The 22,539-nt window shown below is 30.5% G+C and overlaps 2 protein-coding genes and 1 long non-coding RNA gene across 3 annotated transcripts; all 3 read left to right on the top strand.

Moving 5' to 3' along the window:
* Positions 1 to 6,131: 6,131 nt before the first annotated feature.
* Positions 6,132 to 6,694, top strand: LOC145008314 (uncharacterized). The gene is made up of 2 exons (XR_013663358.1): positions 6,132 to 6,359; positions 6,521 to 6,694. It is a non-coding gene; the product is annotated as an uncharacterized LOC145008314 (long non-coding RNA).
* Positions 6,695 to 16,997: 10,303 nt separating this feature from the next.
* Positions 16,998 to 18,937, top strand: LOC145011448 (uncharacterized). Its single transcript, XM_078970172.1, has one exon. The coding sequence runs from the start codon at positions 17,066 to 17,068 to the stop codon at positions 18,851 to 18,853; it is 1,788 nt and encodes a 595-aa protein (XP_078826298.1). The 5' UTR covers positions 16,998 to 17,065; the 3' UTR covers positions 18,854 to 18,937.
* A 1,248-nt stretch (positions 18,938 to 20,185) lies between these two features.
* Positions 20,186 to 21,568, top strand: LOC145012994 (uncharacterized). The gene is made up of 2 exons (XM_078971800.1): positions 20,186 to 20,581; positions 20,896 to 21,568. The coding sequence occupies exons 1-2, from the start codon at positions 20,249 to 20,251 to the stop codon at positions 21,367 to 21,369; spliced, it is 807 nt and encodes a 268-aa protein (XP_078827926.1). The 5' UTR covers positions 20,186 to 20,248; the 3' UTR covers positions 21,370 to 21,568.
* The last annotated feature ends 971 nt before the right edge of the window (positions 21,569 to 22,539 follow it).

The following is a 22,539-nucleotide window of genomic DNA, read 5'->3' as shown; positions in this document are numbered from 1 at the left end:
GAAAACGTAGATCTTCAATTAAGGTTGCATGCACACATAGGATTGTATGTTTTGCTCAAACCCCATCAGATGTAAACGTTGCCAAATGAGATGGGAAATGGGCCCATAAAATCAATCCCCCATATGTCAAAAAAATTTACAAACAAAGATCGGATTTTGTGACATTTGGTTCTTTTGAGAGATATTTCCTGTTCTTTGGCATCGTTCACAACTTTTACAAAACAAATAGCAATCGTGTGACATGGTTGGCCAAAATAATCCACACTCAAAAACTTTTCTCAAAGTTCGATTAGGTACGAAGTGTCGCCCACAAGCAAATTCATGACAAATTTGCAAAATAGATTGGTGTTCTTGTTGGGGCACCCATCTCCTAATAATTTGATCGAGACAATGTATCCACAAATAAGGCACATCCCACACATAGTATTTTGCATCACTTTTCAATTTATTTTTTGAGCACGTGTAAATGAGTCGGAATACCTTTTCGTGACCAAAAAGTTAACGATGTCAGCATACCAAGGAATAGATTGAGTAAGGGAAAAGATATGTTCATTCGGAAACTCGTCTCGCAACGGGAGAAGAGTCTCATTTGAAGTGATCCGACTTATATGATCGGCAACAAGATTTCCGCATACACTCTTGTCCCGAATATCCAAATCAAATTCTTGCAATAGTAGGATCCACCGGATGAGTCTTAGATTTGCATCTTTCTTCGTCATCAAGTACTTGAGAGTCTAATGATCTGAATACACAATGACTTTGGTACGTAGTAGGTATTGCCTAAACTTCTCCAAAGTGAACACTATGGCCAATAACTCCTTTTCTGTGGTAGAATAGTTGCTTTGAGCATTGGTCTAATGTTCTTGATGCATAATAGATCACATGGGAGGCTCTTCCATTCTTTTGGCCCAAAATGGCGCCTATATCATAGTTGCTTGCATCATACATGATCTCGAAGGGGAGATCCCAATTTCGTGCTTGTATGATGGGGGAGGATGTAAGCAACTCCTTGAGCTTGTCAAAAGCCTCTTTGCACGCCTCATTGAACTCGGAATCAACACCCTTTTGCAATAATTGGCACATTGGTCTTGTTATCTTTGAAAAGACCTTGATGAATTTTTGGTAAAAACCCGCATGACCTAAAAAAGAACGAACTTCCCAAACACAAGTCGGGTAAGGTAAGCTTTGAATAACATCAATTTTAGCCTTATCTACCTCGATTTCTTTCTTTGACACAATGTGACCCAATATAAGACCTTGACTCACCATAAAATGTCATTTTACAAAATTCAAAACCAAATTCGTTTAAATGCATCTTTTCAAAATCTTGGTGAGATTGGTTAAACATTCTTGAAAGGATTTTCCATATACCGTAAAATCATCCATAAAAACTTTAATTATATTTTCAATATATTCTAATAAAATAATAACCATACAACGTTGGAAAGTAGTCAGGGCATTACACAATCCAAATGGAATTATCTGGTATGCAAAAGTGTCAAATGGGTATGTAAAGGTTGTCTTTTCTTGGTCTTTCGGTGCCATAAGGATTTGGTGAAAACTGAAATACCCGTCTAGACAACAATAATGAGACTTCTCGGCCAACTTTTCTAACATTTGGTCAATGAAAAGCAATGGAAAATGGTCTTTTCTTGTGCTTGCATTGAGTTTGTGGTAGTTAATACATACTCTCCACCCGTTTTTCACACGGGTGGGGACCATCATACCTTTGTTGTTCTCGACCACTGTGATTCCTGTCTTCTTCAACACTACTTGCACCGGGCTCACCCACTTGCTATCCGAGATTAGATAGATCATTCCCGCATCAAGAAGATTCAATATTTCTTTCTTCACAGCTTCCATCATAGGCGGATTCAATCTTCTTTGTGCATCCTGGCTTAGCTTGCATTCATCCTCAATCAAAATATTAGTATATAAGTGGAGGGGTTCAATCCTTTAATATCCACAATTGTCCGACCCATGGCTTCTTTGTGTTTCTTCAACACCTTGAGGAGTTGCTCTTCTTAAAATTCGGTTAAGTGGGTTGAAATGATAACCGGAATAGTCTCATTCTTTCACAAGTAGGCATACTTCAAGTGTTGAAGTATGACCTTCAATTCCAATTCTGACAGTTGAACAAGGGAAGGTGGTTACTTTGTATGAGTTGGGGGCAACTCAACTTGCTTGACATCAAGCCTTGTGGATTTCTTCACCTCCAAATTGTTAACCAACTTCTCAAATTTTGCATCTAAAGAATAAAGCTTTAATTTCTCGGCTAGCTTCCCACAATCAAACCCCTTGCTTAGGATCATCTCCAACATATCACCATTGGCCAAATCAAACAATTCTTGGGTTAGTGGTTCAACAACATTAACAAAATACAAGGATGAAACATCACTAGGATATCTCATAGCTTCATAGATATTAAAGTTTATTCTTTCACCATTAAATTTCATTGTTAAACTTCCCGCATACACATCGATTTTTGTTCTAGCTGTCTTAAAAAACGGTCTCCCAAGCAAAATTAAAGCCAATTTGGAAGAGACTTGTTCCTCTAAATCAATTACATAGAAATCTGTTGGGAAGACCAATTGGTTCACTTGCACCAAAATATCTTTTAGGATACCTCTAGGAAAAACACTTGATTTATCCGCAAGTGAAATTATGACACCCATTTCACTTAAAGGCCCAACATTCAACGATTCATATACCAAATAGGGCATGACATTAATAGAAGCACCGAGATCAATCATGACGCTACAAAAAGTGACATCCCTATCTTGCATGGAACCATAAACATTCCTGGATCTTTGCACTTAGGTGAAAGTTTTATTTGTAAGACTGCGGATGCATTTTCATTCATCAAAATCTTTTCATTCCCTTTCAATTTTCTTTTATTGGTGCAAAGTTCTTTAAATTTTTTTTACATATCTAGGGATTTGTTTGATCACATCAAGTAATGGAATGTTTACTTCCACCTTTTGGAAGGTGTCCAATATCTCTTTCTCCTCCATATCCTTCTTTGAAGTGCAAGTCGGGAGGGGAATAGTGATTGAGTGGCTATCGGTGTCACTAGAGGGGTAACTTTTTGTGGAACTCCGGCTTGTGCATCATTCTTGACAATAGGATCCTCAATGGGAGTGATCTCGATTTCTTCCTCATCTTCCCTTGACTTCTTCTTTAAACTACTCTCCCCAGTTTGTTTACCACTTCTCAAGATCACTACATTGACATTAGGATTCTTTTTGGTTTGAGAAGGTAATTAGCCACAAGACTCCAAAAATAGGGTGATATCACAGGTGATTATAAAAGAACCAAAACATCTGAAACCATTCATAGCTAATTGTCAGATGTGCATGTCAAGGTAGATATCAACGAAGATGAGCCAAGGTTCCAATACCTATTTGTTACAAGGGAAGACACCAAGCACAACGAAAGGATAAAGGGGACATAAGTAGTTTGGGTGATGTAGATCAACCGAAGAGCGGACTCAACAACTTAAAAACTGCATTGGACCAATAGTTGAGTGTTGCAAAAGAGAAAGAAATATATAGTGGCATGAAACTTTTAATTAAAGATGTGACACACTATCCCGAAGATGAATGAAAATTAGCTTAAAAGTCAAATAATAGATTGCAAATATATATATATATATATATATATATATATATATATATATATATATATATATTTATATATATTTATATATATATATATATATATATATATATATATATATATATATATATATATATATATATAATGTAGAATTTATTATTATATGTTTTGTGTTTTGTATTTTTAATTCTTATGTTTTATTTTTAAGTGTTTAAGTTTTATTGTAAATTTCATTTCAGTTAATGAAAATGTTAGTTTTATATAAATTAGCTTGTTTAAATAAAAGAAAAGAAAATTCTTGTTGCATGACAAACCACCTCTTAAATGACAAAATATTATTATGTCGTGCCTATATGGCCGCAGATTGGCATATGTATCACCATTGCTTTTTCCTTAAAGCAATTCCAACTATACCATTAAAAAACATTAAATTGGTGTATTTTTAACAGTAAAACATTTTTTCTATACCAACCACAATAACAATTAATAAAATTGTAAAAGTTATAAAAACTAATCAAATAGTATTAAACAATTCAAAAAGATATTTTAATGTGATGAATAGTATTACATCAAATATAGAAACTTCTATTCAATCACACAATTATTGTGTTGAGTTTAATGGTCTATTGAAATGTATTTTCACATAAAAAAACTAGTTTTGTGTACCAATTGGAATTGATCTTAGAAAATTTTAAGTGGTTAGAATAAACTGCATGGACGGATCCATAATAGATCCCGAGGTAACCCGGTATACCCCTAAAAAAATCCGTATTATAATTTTTAGAAAAATTTCGTTTTATGTAGTATATATATACATAACATTAATATGTTTAGCATGATAATAACATAGAGTTGTAGTTGGTGTAGATAGTTAAGGCATTTATTTTTGTAGCTCCTTATATTTAGCTTAAAGTGTTGAACTTTTAAGTATGAAGTCTTTATTTTGAATCTTGCTTGCTACATTGATGTATTTAATTTTGTTTATCAAATTTTTAGCTTGTTTTTTAAAATTCTAAAAAATTGTCTCATATCAGCTATACATGAAACATAGCTCTTATACATCTGTTATATAAACAACACACGCTTCTCAATTCTCAACAAGTTAAACTTTCGAATGGGTTTGGGTTTAAACCCGAAACCGAGTTTGGAAAACTGAGAAACCAAACTCATCGATTTGGAATACTCCTTTACTTTGAATCTGGATCCGCCACTAATAAACTGGACCAAAAAACTCTAACAGTTAACAAAAATTAAATGTTTTTTCAAATAATAATAGCATTTGAAAATTTTATAATCATTGAAGATGTTTTTATTAAACATATAATATCCTTATTAATGTTAGTAGTTTATAATAAAATAATCTTTAACAATATATAGATAAAAACGTCATTGTATTTTCAAGATTTTTCGAATTACATACATATCTCCTCTAATAAATAAAGATTTTTTTTGCCACTTGTCAACCTCTCATGAGTTTTGACACTTATCATTTTGTGGTATTTTTGAAATAAATATTATCCACTTATCAATTTTTGATTTGTTATAATTTTTAAAATTAAAGTCATATATTTATATATGTAAAGTATTAAATATAATATATATGAAATTAAATTGCAATGAATATATTTTTTTCTTTCTTATTTTAAATTTTTACATAAAAAACATTTACTGCTTACGTTTTAATGTTTAAATTTTTTAAAATTAACCCGTATAATATAATAAATATATCAACTCTACACGTATACTTTACTTGTTTGACTTTTATGAAGGTCACCTATCATTTACATGACTTTTAGGTTTGTCCTCATTACAGAATCATTTCCTCAGCACAAGTATGCGTTTACCTGATTCCTTAGCCATTTTGTTAAACTTTGTCATCCATGAAATTTAAAATGACGCAGAAATTACAATGATAATTCTGAAACATGACGAGATATTTCTCGTAGTGATAAACTAATTAATGTCAACAGTTCAATATCTTCGACTATCGGTTTAAGATAAACATTACATTGATTTATCTCATTCAAAATACATTTTGATATTTACTAACTTATTAAAAAGTTTTATATATGTTATTAGATATAGATGCATTTTTCAACAAAGGTTGGAAGAATTCATAAGCAATTTGTCGTCAAACATATGCGTTATTGCGTCTTAAGAAAGTCGATTGTTGTAGCGAACATGACGAGATTTTGGGTTCAACCATGACTCAATCCATGTGAAACTGATAATTTGTGAGTAAAATTAATTTAAAACGATCTCATTTTTAAACAACGTAATTTAGTTAAAATCATAACAATCTTTTTGCACGTCTCTAGTTGCAATGATCTCTTTTAATTAATTCATTGCAATATTGTATATCGATGTTTCGTGGTACTTGTATTGAAGTATATTTGAATCTGAATCAAGTGTCCATGTGAGCCCAGATATTTAAAGTTGACTTTGTTAGAGTATATATACATTTATATAAATGAAACAAAAATGGTAAATTATCATTTGACAATTTGTGAAGATGAGATTAGAGAGTGGTATGGGTTTTCTCTTGGCTATTCTTTATGCAATTACGCTCATTCGTATGGTAACAGTCGAAGCGCAACGAGAACGTGTAGTGTCCATTCCACTGCCACCACCACCGCCACCACCACCACCACGGGCCATTCCGCTGCCACCACCACGGGCTACCGCAAGTTGGGGCGGCAGCTGGAGTTGTTGGGGTGACCGCCTATGCGACAAGAAAAGAGGTAATTATAATTAATGATTTGTAAAGTTGAAAATAACTATAAAAACGATCATCCTTCTTATTTACTCACTTAATTTTCCCTTTTAACTAATATATTTTATCATGTGATCGTTATTTTGTTCTTATGCATGTTTGCTCATATTTCTTATTTGTTAAAAACAGTGCGAAGACCGGTATTACCACCACGTGCTATCCGCGAGAAGGGACGTTAAGATAATAAAGTCATGATAATGGTGATGGTGTGTGGGTTACAACTTACATGAGCAAGAGAATCCGTCCTCCTAATAATATGTACTCTTTATCGCGAAATTAATATATATGGTCTTCGAGTATAAATACGTGTTAGGTTTGTTCATCTTCAGTTTTAGATAATAAAAAAATAAAACCCAATTATATCCACTATCCTCTTTTCCTTTTTTTTTTAAATGACATTTGATGCATAATGTAAGTAACCCTAATCACGAGACTAATTAATGCATGTGAAGGTCATTTTTGACATCCGTTCCCACCTTGCATCTGCCCCTCCATCAGCCGTTCTTTAACATAATTAGCAATTTATTCACAGTATAACAATTAACTAAAAAGATACAAAATGAAAACAAAATTAACAAGAGAAACATATAGTTTGCAATTGGCTTTATTAGGGCTGTCAAATATATACCATGAAGAACCAACCAACATACTACCAACCAACCAAGATAGTTGGTTACCATTATGTTCGGTAGCCAATATATTTGGTTGACAGTATCATACCAATTTAGTAAACTTGGTATGATAATGGTATTAAATTTTAAATACCACGGTATTACCGTACCAACCAATTCATATATATATATATATATATATATATATATATATATATATATATATATATATATATATATATATAACAAAATCATATTTTCCTTTACAATTTTAAAAGCTTGATATTAGTCATTACACTTACTCAATAGTTATTACCACATTAAACTAAAAAACTAAAAAGTTAATAAAATTCTTTAGTAACTAATATAGTTACTTTACTAATTTATATTACTAGAAAAGAAAGTTGTTTCATGTTGTCATTGCGAATTTTTAACTATTACAATTGAAAAATAGATAGAATTTGGTAATGTACTGTTACCAATCTGTACCAACCAAACTTTTTGGTAGCCAAACAAGTTGGTACCGATTTTACTTGGTACGGTATCGGTAGCAAAAATTTTATACCAAATAGAGTTGGCACGGTACACGGTTTGACTAAAAATAAATTAGTACCGTACCATGTTCAGCTCTAGGCTTTATCTATAAAAGAACTTAACGGCGTAACTTATTGTCCGTTTGCCTTCTCATTTGTTATATGATAATAACTAAAAAGTTCGTATAAAAAAAAACATATAGTTAAAAGAAAATTATTAAATGAGTCATAATCTTTAATCTTTTAACTAATCTATTTTGAACCGAAAAATATCACTTATCCCATATAGTCATTAAAATTATAGGTTTCTTAAAAATATTAAAAAAAAAAAAATAACACTACCGTCAACGTAACAAAAAAGAAATTGACTACTTTATCGGATAATGGACTACTGTTTCGTGGGTCGTCTACTCTTTCAGGGCCCGTATGCCCATAGTATATAAAGTTTTACGGGATATCACCAGAAAAGTCCCGATATTTTGGGCAAATTTTTAATAAAATCCTAAATTTTATTTTTTGAATAAAAAAATCCCGACTTTTTCACATTTTGAATAGAAAAACCTAAGAAACCGGCTAATTTATTTATTTTAACCATTTTTGACCTATTCAGCAGCTCATGGAACATTGTTAATTTTTCGAAAATAACGGAATTTTTTTTAGATTTCGTCAAAATTTTTATATGATGCATAAACATATTTTTTTTTAAATATCTATATCTATTTTTATGTATTTGTGTATTTTTTATGTTATTATATGTATACATTTACATATTTTTATGTATTTTAAATATATAAACGTATTTTTTACTTATTTATATGTATTTTAGACCATTTTACATATTTTTTTTATGTATTTTTATGTGTAATTTTTTATGTATTATGTATTTTTACGTATCTATGTATTTTTAAGCTTTTTATATAGATGTTTATGTATTTTAAATGTATCAACGTATTTTTTACGTATTTACATGTATTTTTAAGTATTTTACATATTTTTTATATATTACGTATTTATGTATTCCTTTAAGTGTTTTATATAGATGTTTTTGTCTTTATTTATGTATTTTAAATGTATAGACGTGTTGTTTTAAGTATTTATATGTATTTTTTTTAACTATTTTACATATTTTTTGTGTTTTTTTATGTATTATGTATTTATATATATATATATATATTTTTGCGTATTTATGTATTCATTTAGTTTTCTTATATAGATGTTTATGTATTTTTATGTATATTAAATGTTTAATTGTATAATTTTTACGTGTTTATATATTTTTACGTAAAAATAATACACTTTAACTTTTAATGTACATAAATATACATAAACATCTATATAAGAAAACTAAAAAAATACATAACTATGTAAAAATATATATGAATACATAATACATAAAAAAAACAAATAAAAACCCACAAAAAAATATGTAAAGTACTTAAAAAATACATATAAATACGTAAAAAAAATACGTTTATACATTTAAAATACATAAATATACAAAAAATCTATATAAAAAACTTTAAAAAATATATAAATACATAATACATAAAAGATATGTAAAATACTTAAAAATAGATATAAATACGTAAAAAATACGTTTATACACTTAAAATACATAAACATCTATATAAAAAGCTTTAAAAATACATAAATACGTAAAAATATATAAAAATACATAATATATATAAAAAATAACACATAAAAAAATATATAAAATGGTTTAAAATACATATAAATAAGTAAAAAAAATACGTTTATACATTTAAAATACATAAATATATATACTTATAAAAATATAAAAAAAATACAAAAATACATAAAAATAGATATAGATATGTAAAAAATATGTTTATACATTATATAAAAATTTTGACGAAATTTGCAAAAAAAGTCCTTTTATTTTTGAAAAATTAACAATTTTGTCTCATGAGCTGCTGAACAGGTCAAAAATGACTAAAGTGAATAAATTAGCAGGTTTTTTGGGCTTTTCAATTCAAAAGGTGAAAAAATCAGGACTTTTTTATTCAAAAAATAAAATTTAGAACTTTATTAAAAATTTGCCCAAAATATCGAAACTTTTCTGGAGATATCCCAAAGTTTTACTTTTGACATTTGTTCGTTCTGACTACTTTTTTCAAATTAGGTGACTACTATTTTCTTTTAATGAAGTCTTTAAAGAACAATCATGTATCTTTTGATTTTTGTTGTAATTTTAAAGTATTCTCGATTAGGATTAGATTTTATACATATAGTTTTTTTTAAAAGAAAAACCGGAAAAAAAAATGAAATCTTAGGTTTCATACGAAACCTACAATGCATAGATTATGCGTCGAATGCTTGTACACCATATGTTTTTTTGATGAAACCGCAGTTTTTTCAAAAACTACTCACTGGGAGAACGTAAACCTTAGAGAGAAAACCATAGGTTTTTAAAAACTTACAGTTAATATTTCGAAAATGAAAAAAAAGTATATACATTTCACTGAAACCATAGGTTTTAGGCAAAAAAAAAAAAAAAAGAAGTAGGCAAATTAGAAAACCTACCATTTTAATGATTATTATGGGATAAATGTTCATTTTTGGCTAAAATTGATAAGTAATTAGGAATTATATATAGTTTAATAATTTTCTCTATAGTTAAAGATCAATTAGATAACATGTATTTGCTAATTAATTGAGTTTGTAGCCAGATAGGTATTAATATTCTTTCAACAACATATTATTTTTTCTCTATATCAATATCCAAATACTTATGATTTATGCTAAATCAACATACTAGAAGCACTTTCTTAATTATTATTATTTTGAATTACTTGCATAGTATGATTCCAAATATATATCGACTTACATTATGCATTTCTATAAAAATAGAGTTGAAGTTCTAGTTGTCAATATTAGTTTCGTTTTTAGTTTATACATTTGTAGTTTATTTTTAGACAAAACTTCATAAATGGTCCTTGTGGTGTCCGAAAATCTAAAGTTTAGTCCTTAAATTTAAAAAATCTCACAAATGCTCCATGTAAATTCAAAACTTTTGATGTTTGTTCCTTATACCTTATTTCGTCAGCTTCCTACCATTACATGAAGGACATTTTTGTCATTTTACTACTTAGGGACCATTTATGATGTTTTATTTTATTTAAAAAATAAAAATATAAAATATAAGAGTGAATTACTAAAATCATCCTTATGGGTTGGTCAAAATTGCAAGTTTGGCCCCTAACATTTTTTTTGCATTTGGATGGTCCATATGATTTGATTTTGTTACGTTTTTCGTCCCTTACATACATAAAGTTAGGGATCAAACGTGTAATTTTGACCAAACCATAAGGACGAAAAACATAACAAAATCAAACCATAATGACGAAAAATGTAACAAAATCAAACCACAGGGACGATCCGAGTACAAAAAAAGGTTAGGGACCAAATGTATAATTTTGACTAAACCATAGGGATGATTTTAGTAATTTACTTAGAATATAATTATTTAATAGAAAATGGTCCCACCTCTCTCTCTCTCCCCCTCTTTCTCTCTCTCTCTCTCTCTCTCTCTCTCATCTTAGCACTACGGTCGCTCATTAGGTCGATTAAAAAATCATTTATGGAAGTTAAACATTAATGCACCAAACTAAAATCAAAATCCCATCAAAATCGTGCATCAACAACCTTTGGCTACATTCTATAAACTTACCTCACTCAAATTTGTTTTACAATTTCTTCAAAAATTAAGTTTGTTGAAGTTTGATCGATAGCTTCCTCATTACCAATGTAAAAACCCAAACGATCCTAACTTGGGGTTTTTTCCTTTTCATTTCAAACCCTTGATTGCCACTGTCAGGAATCCTAGTTCGTATTCCCCTTTCCTCCAAAATCGAATGTTGTTATAGGTTAATAATCTTGAATGTTAGGAAGTTTCAGTAAATTGTGACCATTTCTTGAAGTTACGGTGAGGTGGTGATTGATTAAGATTGTTAAAAGTTGATTTACATGAATAACAAAGCTTCGATGATACTGTACAAGGTTGACATGGCGTCTTTCATGATCCACCTGTATTTTCACAATTGTTTATGAGATCTTGATTTTGGTCCGATAAACATGAGCCTCCAACCATCAATTCATCATTATTGTAACTTGTATCAGATGTTATGAGTTTGTTTGGGTTATTGTGTGCGATTTTCGGTGATATGTTCATACTCTAAAATAAGTTTGCAAATCCAACCATTCGCCGCCTCTTTCTACTCTGAATCTTTATATCGTTTTTTTTTTTATCAAACTAGATATGTTCACAAATTTCAATCGATGGGATTCATGGAACCACTGAAACATGAGCGAATTTCAAATTATCAAAATACCTTATAGTCGGAAGCTGATAAATCAATTTTTGATAAATTGAGTACCATTACATGAACCCACTAATCTCTCATTTGCCTCAAAACGTCCTAATCTATACGGCAGTCTCGCTTGGCATCCCGATAAAGGAAGAAGATGGTTTAAACGACAGTGAATTAGATGGAAGGCATTGGCGATTAGGGGAGTCCCTGGAAGGAGAAGGTCTAACCTAGGGAAGATTTGGAGTCTATCATCGTCACAACCTCAATCATCATCTTGGATTCATTGCCTTCATTTTCAATCTTCATCATTGCCAAAGAATATTCAAGCATATTATGGCTGCAATCAAGGTAAAATCTATAGCATAAACATATATATATATATATATATATATATATATATATATATATATATATATATATATATATATATATACTAGCCGTTACCCGCGCACAGCGGCGGGGACAAATAGCTTCTTTCAACGATATTTTTTTAAAGAAAAATATTATGTTCCAAAAGAAAGTTCATGTCGTAGGTGAGAGGAAGGACGGTAGTCGTGATAGTGGTTGGTTGAAGGCGGAAGGAGGCAGAGCGGCTGTGGTGGTGGTGGTTATACTGTCTTGGTTACTGGTTAGGATTCTTCGAGAGAGTGTGCGTATATTTCTTACTTTGAAGGGATTACGAAGATAGATATTATGAGATGGCTTGTTACCAATGTGAGAGAAGAGATCCTCTATAAATTGTTGACATTGACCGCTTCAAATAACTGAAGTGTTGAGATTGACGGGTTCAATTTGCAAATGAATTCTTCTATTAATTTGATACGAGATTTTTAGGGATAAAGGATAGGGTTAAAGTTTTAATATTATTATATTATAAATGGGTTGTACTTCAAGCTTAATAGTTTGGACGTCTTAAAAAAATAATATTATTATATTCAATCTATTTATAGAAATAGTTAGATTTCTTTTATAAGTAGTAAAGATATATATATATATATATATATATATATATATATATATATATATATATATATATATATATATACAGTGTTGTAAAACTCGCCGAGTTGGCCGATTACTCCTTCGAGTACTCGCTACTCGGCCCCTTACCGAGGCGAGTTACAAAATCCCGAGTACTCCCCAATCGGCCTATTTACTAAACTGAGTAGTTTTATAAAACATGGTCAACTCGGTGATTAATATGTATAATATACTTAATGATTTATTATTTAACACATACATATGATTATTACTACATATATATCTTAAATTTTCAGTAATTATTCGCGAAGTAAGACCATTATGTGATTTTTCAGCTTTTGTGTATTCACATGTATCTAATTTTGTTATATATTTCAATCAACTTATGATTTTAACTTATGATTTTAACATATATAATTTCCCTAAAAATATTTCTACATGAATTACCGAATCCGAGTACTCCCCGAGTACTCCCGGGTACTCGCTACTCGGTAGTCGGCCGAACAGGTACCGAGTAACGAGTTCTGCAACCTTGTATATATATATATATATAGAAGTAAGTTCATGCGAAAATATAAATATCCTGCGAAAACGCGAAAACAGATTTTATCTTATGAAAATTAAACACATGTACTATAAAAAAATAATTTTATTAGCAATAAATTAAAGATAGTAAGTTTGAATTGGATGGTGTTATGGTAATATAGATTTAAAGACGGTTTTTATAATTATATTTTTTTCACGTCTTTAATCATTTTTAAATTCATGTTTTCATAATAAAAATGTTAAAAATCATACTTTGCTAATATGAAACAGTTTATCATCTATCATCGATTATCATCATGTATTTCAAAGTTTGGATGAATTATTTTCCAAAATATAATGTTGAGGTGATATATATATATATATATATATATATATATATATATATATATATATATATATATATATATAGATGTCTTGTGAAGGCAAGTAGGGTGCCAAGTGTTTCTTCACACAAATGGAGCCCATTTTGGGCCTACCACCACCATGTGGAATGCAAAATGTCTTGTGAAGGTTTAGATGACAAACATCAACACCAATCCACCCTGGACTTGTTAAACCAACCTGTAAAACATCAAAACCAAATATATTTTTTTATATTTTTTCATTTATTTATATGATGTTTTAATTAAATTAAAACGACACAAGAATGTAATTTTTATATACCTGTGTATTTATGTATGATTTGAGAGAAGCAGAAGCATATTTGACAATAATTTTAAGAGCACACATAAAGAGACCTATGGTGTAAATTTGCAAACAAAAAATTGTCTGGTTTCAAATCTCCATGAATCATTTGATGCTTATAACATCCCGGTCATATTTAAAATCCTAAAAAAACCAGAACATGAAATTTCCAACAAATATTTATACTTACATCTAATGAATTCAACTTAGGATTAAGAAAATACCTTCAGAGAACCTCTATAATACATGAATGTTGAAGAGGACGATGATTTTTTTCAGTAATGTGGCTTTTATCTTCGATTCTTTCTGTATGAAAGAAAGTTTCACAAATATTTTAGATATTAAACATAATCAGATGATGTGTGACTAATAATTACCTTATAGCAGGTTGGTTTAGCATCAGAGAGGACATCCATATGGGTTTTCTCTGGCTATTTTGATGTAACCATATGATTAGTTGGACCATCATTTGTAATAATTGGTGGTTGCTAGGAGCAAATGAAAAGGAACACGCAAGGAACCTGATTAAATAGAAAAGGAATTAGGTCATCTCACTCCTTCCCAATCACACAAAACTACAAACACGCACAAGAAAACACATTAAGCCTGATAATATAAGAAATTGGTGATCAAATTCCGGAAACAAAGCCGATTCCGATCCCGATTAAAGGTGATGCCTCCTTCAAAGACCGATCGTTGTCGAGATAGAGAACAAAGCAGAAAAGCAGTGTGTATTTGTAGGCCCATAACGGATTCGAAAATTAACTAAAATATGATTGTGGATGGACAAAGAGAAAAGGTGTTCTAGAAATCGATGGAAGAAATGGTGCAGGAAAATGGTGGATAGAAAACCCTATAATTCAACGACGTTTGTGAATGCCCAAAGCTTCATCATAAACATGAGGATCATGATTGGTGAAATCAATCCATTGAGGAGCGTTAATGTCTGCACCTTTTCGAACACAGCTACATCCATTAATGGATTGGAGATAGAAAGGGAAAAAGTAGAAGAAAATGACTTCATGTTGATATAAGCTCTTCGCTGCTAACTATGTGGAGAGGAAAACCTAGGAAGGAATGAAACGCAAGAACAACGCTACAATGCAATGAGTATGCGTATTTTGGTGTAAGATGATGTCATCAAAACGATTCTGAGGTGGAGAGCTAAAAGTGAAATGCAATCAAGGGCCCTTTTTTCTTCAATTTAGAATTTAAAGTTCTCTTTTAATAATATTTAGAAATTTGTTTTTTGTTTTATAATAACTAATAGAAAACATCATAAATAGTCCCTAGGGTAATGAAATGACGAAAATGTCATTCACTTAATGGTAGGAAGCTGACGGAGTGAGGCATAAAGACCAAATATCAAAAGTTTTGAAACCACATTGACCATCTACGAAGTTTTTTAAACTTATGAACTAAAGTTCAGATTTTCAAATACCATAGGGACCATTTATGAAGTTGTCTTATTTTTATCTGATAGTTATAATTTAAAATGTAATATTTAATATTTGTAATGTCTTGTTATATATATTAAGTTATATTAATTAATCATAAATGAAAAGTTTAATATTTATGTATCAAATTCATAAAAAAAAAACATAAATACATATTAAAAAACTTAAAAGATGATAACATTTTTTTTCTATAAAAACATATAATTGAAATATATTTTACAAATACGAAAACATATATTATTGTAATGAAAAAAAGATGCAATATGGATTTGTTAAAAGCTAATTAATTAAAGTATGTGTTTGACAATCTATTTAAATTACAAAAATGAGATATTCTAAAATATATTTTTTTTTTGGGATAAAAAATAAAATAAAAAGTAGAATAAGATTGAAGATGAAATACTATCTACCTAATTTTTTTACTTTATTTTTTGGAAAATAAATGGAGGTCTAAAATTAAAGGACCTAGAACAACATCATCATTTCCGTTTTTGGTGTTTTCCTAAGAGTTTCTATGAAATTGATTCTAGATCTGAAAAGCTACATGCAAACGAAGAACAACAATATCATCTAGATGAAAATCAAAATCCAATATAGAAATACTGACGTATGAAACGAAAATAAAAATTAAATGATTCATGAGGTCTTTGAAACGATTTTCGGACATGATGTGAGTATCATAGGAAGGGTCCCAATTCATGGGATTTATAAAACAGTTAACAATGGTGGCGGTGGTGATGAAAGGAGATTTCGAACAAGTGTGCTTCATCAGAAGGGTCGTCGATGGTGATATTAAGCGATGACAAGATCATGTAGTGGGGGACAATGCAACCAGTCATAAGTTTCACGGGGTTTATACGAGGTGATTTGGTGGGATTGGAGAGAGTCTTCATGGTTTCCGTCTTCAAATTTGGACGGGATGAAAAGAGATTTCCGATGATGGTCTGATATCCAACAAGCATTGATGGGGCAACGATGAAGTTTTTAAGTGGCGAAAGTCGTCAATGGTGACATATTTGGTGCACCTATAATTATTAAAGCAGAGAAAAAAATATCAGAAATGGATAACGGGTAGGACTAAAATTAAATATTTTTTTCACTTAATTATGTGTTTTATTGAAACTTTAAAACCAGAAATTAGAAAGGTTAAAAAAGAAAAAGAGGGTATAACAGTAAATTCAAATATGTTAGAGGCTAAGTGCTAAATAAAATCAAACAGAATCCAAATTTAAAAATAAAAAAAAATAAATAAAAAAAAAAAGGTTAGAACCAACTTACAAATTATCCTAAACTACAAACTACAAGGAGCATGGTGTAATTTACTTTTATATTTATTTATCTTTTTTTTTAATTTTTTTTAGTTAAATCCAAAATTTTGACTTTTTTTTTTTTTTTTTTTTTTTTTTTTTTTTTTTTTTTTTCTTTCTCAAGCACATCGATCGGAAATGCATATGGGCGGAAGTGGTTGCAAAAATTAAACCCATTCCCGAGTGGGCAAAACAGAACACGGTCACTACCTGCTCTATTGGTGATGATGAAGACGATTGCTATTGCCCCTTCCAAATTGAGCAAGTGTCTTCATTTCCGCTGTGCATTTTACTCGAGTCGTCCTGAATCTCCCAGAAATCTTGAAGGATGTTCAAAAAAGTATAATTCCCATTCAGGCGACCTAGCTCTAGGTGATGCACTGCCGATGTTTGATAAAATGCTTCAAAGACGACCTCTTCCCTCAATTGAAAACTTTACCAAATTAATATCCACTGTCGTCAAATTCAAGCGATATTCTACTGCTATGTCTATGATACATCGATTAGGCCTGTTAGGTCTCAACCCTTTGGTGAAGCCTGATATATATACGTTCCACATCGCAATAAACTGTTTTTGCCATTCAAATCGAGTGCGTTTCGGGTTTTCAGTTTTAGGGAATGTTATGAAGCTGGGTTACGAACCAAACTGCCCAATTTTCAATACATTGATCCGGGGTCTATGCAATAATGGTAAACTCTATCAAGCAGTCAGCTTTTTTGACCAAATCGTAAAGAATGGGTTTGAACCTAATGTGGTTACTTATAACACGTTAATTAATGGGCTTTGTAAACTGGGAAACACTTCTTCTGCCATCATCTTGCTCAAGAAGATGGAAAGATCTAGGGTTTGTAAGCCTGACATTGTTGCATACAGTACAATCATAGATAGTCTTTGCAAGGATGAACAGGTAACCGATGCATTAAAACTCTTCTATAAGATGATTGAAAGAGGAATAACACCCAATGTCATAACTTATAATTGTTTGATTCAAGGCGTGTGTAACTCTGAATTATGGGACAAAGCCAAAAGACTTTTAGAGGAGATGTTTGCTCAAAATATCCAACGCGATGTACAAACATTTAACATCTTAGTTGATGCACTATGTAAAGAAGGGAAAGCAACAGAAGCACACAATCTGTTTGCATCCATTATTAAAGAAGGTGAATCACCTGATACTGTAACTTACAATTCATTAATGGATGGGTATTGTTTGGTTGACAGGGTAGATGATGCAAGAAATTTAGTAGATCACATGATGATACATAATTGTGCACCTTGTGTTATAAGTTATAACACTTTAATTAATGGGTACTGTAAAAGTAAAAGACTTGATGAAGCATTGAGTCTCTTTAAGGAAATGTCAAGAAATGGGATTCATCCTAATGTTGTAACGTATAGTACTCTTATCAGTGGTTTGTGTCATGATGGGAGACTCAAGGATGCAATGATACTTTTTGATGAGATGAAAACTTGTGGTTTGAAAGCGAATATTGTTACTTATAGCACATTGGTGGATTCTTTTTGTAAACATAAGAGAGTAAAAGAGGCATTAGAGATGTTTGCAAAGATTGATGATGTTGGGTTGATTCCTAATATTGTCACTTGTAATTGCCTAATAGATGGTTTGTGTAAAGATGGGAAACTTGATGCAGCAAATAAATTGTTTTCAGAACTTTCTGCTAGAGGGTTGAAACCTAATGTTAGGACATATAATATTATGATGAATGGGTTTTGTAAAAGGGGTAAACTTGATGAAGCAGATGAGTTACTTTTAAAGATGATTGATAGTGGTTGTTTTCCAGATGGTTTTACTTATAATATAATAGTTCAGGGATTTATAATGCACAAAGAAATGGTGAAGGCGATTTCAATGCTTGAAAGAATGCGTGATTGTGGTTTTGCAGCAAATGCGTATACATCGACTTTGATGGTTGAATTGTTGACTACACATAGGCTAGAATTAGATGATTCATGTAAGAAAGCTCTTGAGATTTTCTTTAAAAAAAATTGAGTATAGTTAAACAGGTGTGTAAAAGAGGGTAAACCATACAAATGTGACTAATTTAATGAGCCTCCATTCACTTTTCTGGTTGAAGGATTTGAAGACAGTGGAAGGCTATTACTTTGTGTGTTGTTTCTTTTTTTTACACTTTTGACTTTGATCACCGCAAATAGTTATATTTTAAAAAATGTTTGGATTAGTTTTGTGGTGGCAAAAAACTTTATAATTGTAAAATGACTAAAAAGGGCATGAAAAGAGAGGAGGGAAGAAAAAGAAAGTAAGTTCATTACAGTTAACAATAAATAGTTTAAAACAAAAAAACACATATCTAATACATCATTTAATGATAATTAATTCAAAATTGGTAATTTTTACATAATTAGTTCGATATAAAATATTAGATTTTTTCTTTTAAAAAATAGTAACGATTTTACGATCCGATCCTACGATTCTACCATGATTTTATCAAAAAGCAATTTAAATAAGATCCGAACAGATTTACTTAGGATACGATCCTACGAACAGAATCACGCTCATAATATATATTTTCTAGAGGGGATTCTCATTGTATATGTATTACGTGGTCACTTAAAGGTAGTCAAAAAGTCATATTAAAAAAAGATAGTTTTGTAAAACATAAAAATGTTAAAAAGGAATTAAGGAAAGAGATCGCTGTCATCTTTAAGTTTGATAGTAGCTCTAAGTTATTTTACTTTCCCATGTGAGTAGTAACAGCTCCATGCAGGCAGGAAAACCTTATTTTAATTTTTAAATCTTAAATAAATAAATCAGGGACGTGTTTGGCAAACTAGCTAATAGTCGGTAGTTTGGTAGAAAAAAAAATGGTTGTTTAAAGTTGAAAGGTGTCACTTTTATTTGTGTATAATAAGTATTCGAAAAAAATAGTTGTTAACTTTTAATTGTGAAACTATATAAAAACTAAAAACTAAAGATTTCAAAAAATATTTGAATTAGCTTTTAAATTAAAAGTTTTTTTTTTTGCTGTTTAAAATAAAAACTAAAAGCAAATGAATTTTTTTCATTTCTTCCAAGCTTTTTTCTTAAAAACTAAGATTTTAAAAACATCATATCAAACACGTCCTAAAGTACAAATTTTGTACCATATATTAAAATTATGGTTTTTAATAATTATTTGTAATAGCTGAAAATAATATTGTAAAACAATAAACCAATTTTTCTGGATTTTTCTTTTTTACTTTCCAAACCCTTTATCCCTTTCAATGTTGATTTACAATCACAACCACACATTTATCCATGTTGCAAACGACACCAACTCCTAGTACAACTGATATCAATTTACTTGTATGAATGACCCCATTACACATCGACCTATAATACACCATATTAAGCTCAAAAAAAAAAAAAAAAACAGACAGAATCAAAATGGCAATTCCTTCCGTTATGCTAAACTTCTTGTTTCCACCACCACCCTCGTTGTTTGTCTCCACCATGTCGGTCATCGGCCTTACGTCGTTATCGAGTTCAGGGTACATGGAGATCAAAGGCAAGCATATGCAATATTCCAAATTCTTGAACGTAGGCGTTGTAAAGAAAGAGGATAATACAAAGTTATCAAGTAGAAACGGTATGCTTTTTTCGTATACACCCGCGTTTCTCGTGGGCTTGGCTTCTTTACTGGTGTTTCACGATCAAGATCTTAGATTCATGTTGCTTGCTTCGGCTCTCACCGCTCATTTCCTCAAAAGGGTACTTGAGGTACATCCAATACTCGACTACTAAAATATGTTGTGTTATAATTTGTTTAACAATACTTAATTAGATGGTGGTATCTTTGAGGATACAATCATTGGTTTGGGCCTCAACAATGCTAGAGTTTTAGTTTCAATGTGGATTGAGCTCATTGTGGACACTGATAGACATCTAACATGTCAACATTTCAAATCACATGATGCGTTTTTGTTTGTGACGATGAATAATCATTTTACAGAAATATTATTTGTTTGGATCTAGATTTAGTTGAAACTTTAATGGACTAAACATCCTTGGTTTTGACTGTATTTCTGATGTAGGTACTTTTTCTTCACAAGTATAGTGGTTCCATGTTATTAGAATCGGCAATAATCATCTCATTGAGTTATACCTTTTCCACAGCGACAATGATTTATACTCAATATCTATCCAAAGACTTTCCCGAGCCTTTGGTAGATCTAAAATACGTTGGAATTGGGTTTTTTGTAGTCGGAATAATTGGAAACTTCTACCACCATTATCTTCTAGCTAATCTGAGGAAGAATGGGGAAAAAGAGTACAAAATCCCACAAGGAGGTTTGTTTGATTTGGTCATATGCCCACACTATCTATTCGAAATTCTTGGATATGTAGGGATTTCGTGCATTTCACAAACGTTGTATGCGTTTGCTTTCACTTTGGGCACAATTGTATACTTGACAGGGAGGAGTTATGCCACTCGGGAATGGTATGTATCAAAGTTCGGAGACAAGTTCCCTAAGAATGTTAAGGCTTTTATTCCTTACATTTTTTAGGCAATTACCTACCAGAAGAATATAAGATCGGTTTTGCATATTGGGGCGACATGTTTATTTCTATAAACCTTAGGTCCATTATTACTATTATTATTATTAGTCCTCTATGGATTAATTAGTGAATTGATAAATGATGTTTGTAACTAAAAAATATTGTATAAAAATGATTTTTTTTTAAGAGAAATTAAATAGCTTTTTACTTTTTTTTTTCCTACTATTCTTCTACTTATTTTAGATGTGATAAGTGTCATTAAATTTAATTTAAATTTGATTGAAATTTTAAATTTGTACACTTGTCATCATCTTAAATGGATAGGAAGAAAAATATGAATAAAAGGTAGGAGGATATTTAATTTCTCTTTTTTTAATTAAAAAAAAAAACTGAAATACCTTTCTGAATTCAAGTAGATGACATATTTAACCTTCTCTCCATCAAATTCAATTTTACCACCATAAATCTATTAATCGACATAAATGTAAGTATATTCACCAAAAATCACCTAACATAAACACAAGACAAGCCGGAACTATTTTAGATGGAAACATGATTATAAACCACTCTTGTTGTCTTCTTCCTTTTTGTATCCTATGATCAGAATTTTGTCCCTTCATAACTCTAACAATTTTTTTTTCTCTTTCAATTTCTCCCGATTCTTGTTTCTCATCCTTGAGTTCATGATGCCGTTCAAGATATGAAGATCAATTTGTACCAGATTTGTTTAAAACCAATCACTTTTACGAACCCCAGGTCTCCAGCATCTTTGTTTCTAATATCTCCTGCTTACATAATATGATGTCAAACAATTACACCAAATCAATTCTTTTCAAAAACCAATTCTCCAGGGAAGAAGAAACGTCAGGGAAGCATCTCAGGAGAAGTAATTAAACATTTAAATTAAAAAAAAAAAAAAAAAAACAAAACAGAGTTGGTCCCTGTCTTACCTAAAAAGATTATTATTTAAATAAGGAAAAATAGTGGGGTATGTATGATAAGGTGAGGGGGTTGGGGTTGAGGTGTGTTTATTTAAATAAATTAAAAAGTCAAGTGAAAAAATAGTTTTTTTAGATAACACAGGAATCAAGTGCGTAAAAAAACAAATAGTAGGAACCTTCCGATTTGAAAAAATAAGTTATGAAACAAACACGCAAATTACTTTAAACCATAGGGAT

Source organism: Lactuca saligna, chromosome 8, assembly GCF_052625555.1.
Source record: "Lactuca saligna cultivar CGN05327 chromosome 8, ASM5262555v1, whole genome shotgun sequence".
NCBI lineage: Eukaryota > Viridiplantae > Streptophyta > Magnoliopsida > Asterales > Asteraceae > Lactuca > Lactuca saligna.
The sequence above is the reverse complement of the archived record's forward strand: the minus strand, read 5'-3'. Positions and strand labels throughout refer to the sequence as shown.

Coding starts and splice junctions, on each gene's coding strand:
- LOC145011448 (XM_078970172.1), top strand. CDS start 17,066: ATGATGAAGACGATTGCTATTGCCCCTTCCAAATTGAGCAAGTGTCTT.
- LOC145012994 (XM_078971800.1), top strand. CDS start 20,249: ATGGCAATTCCTTCCGTTATGCTAAACTTCTTGTTTCCACCACCACCC. Junction 20,582..20,895: donor TCCTCAAAAGGGTACTTGAG/GTACATCCAATA, acceptor TTTCTGATGTAG/GTACTTTTTCTTCACAAGTA.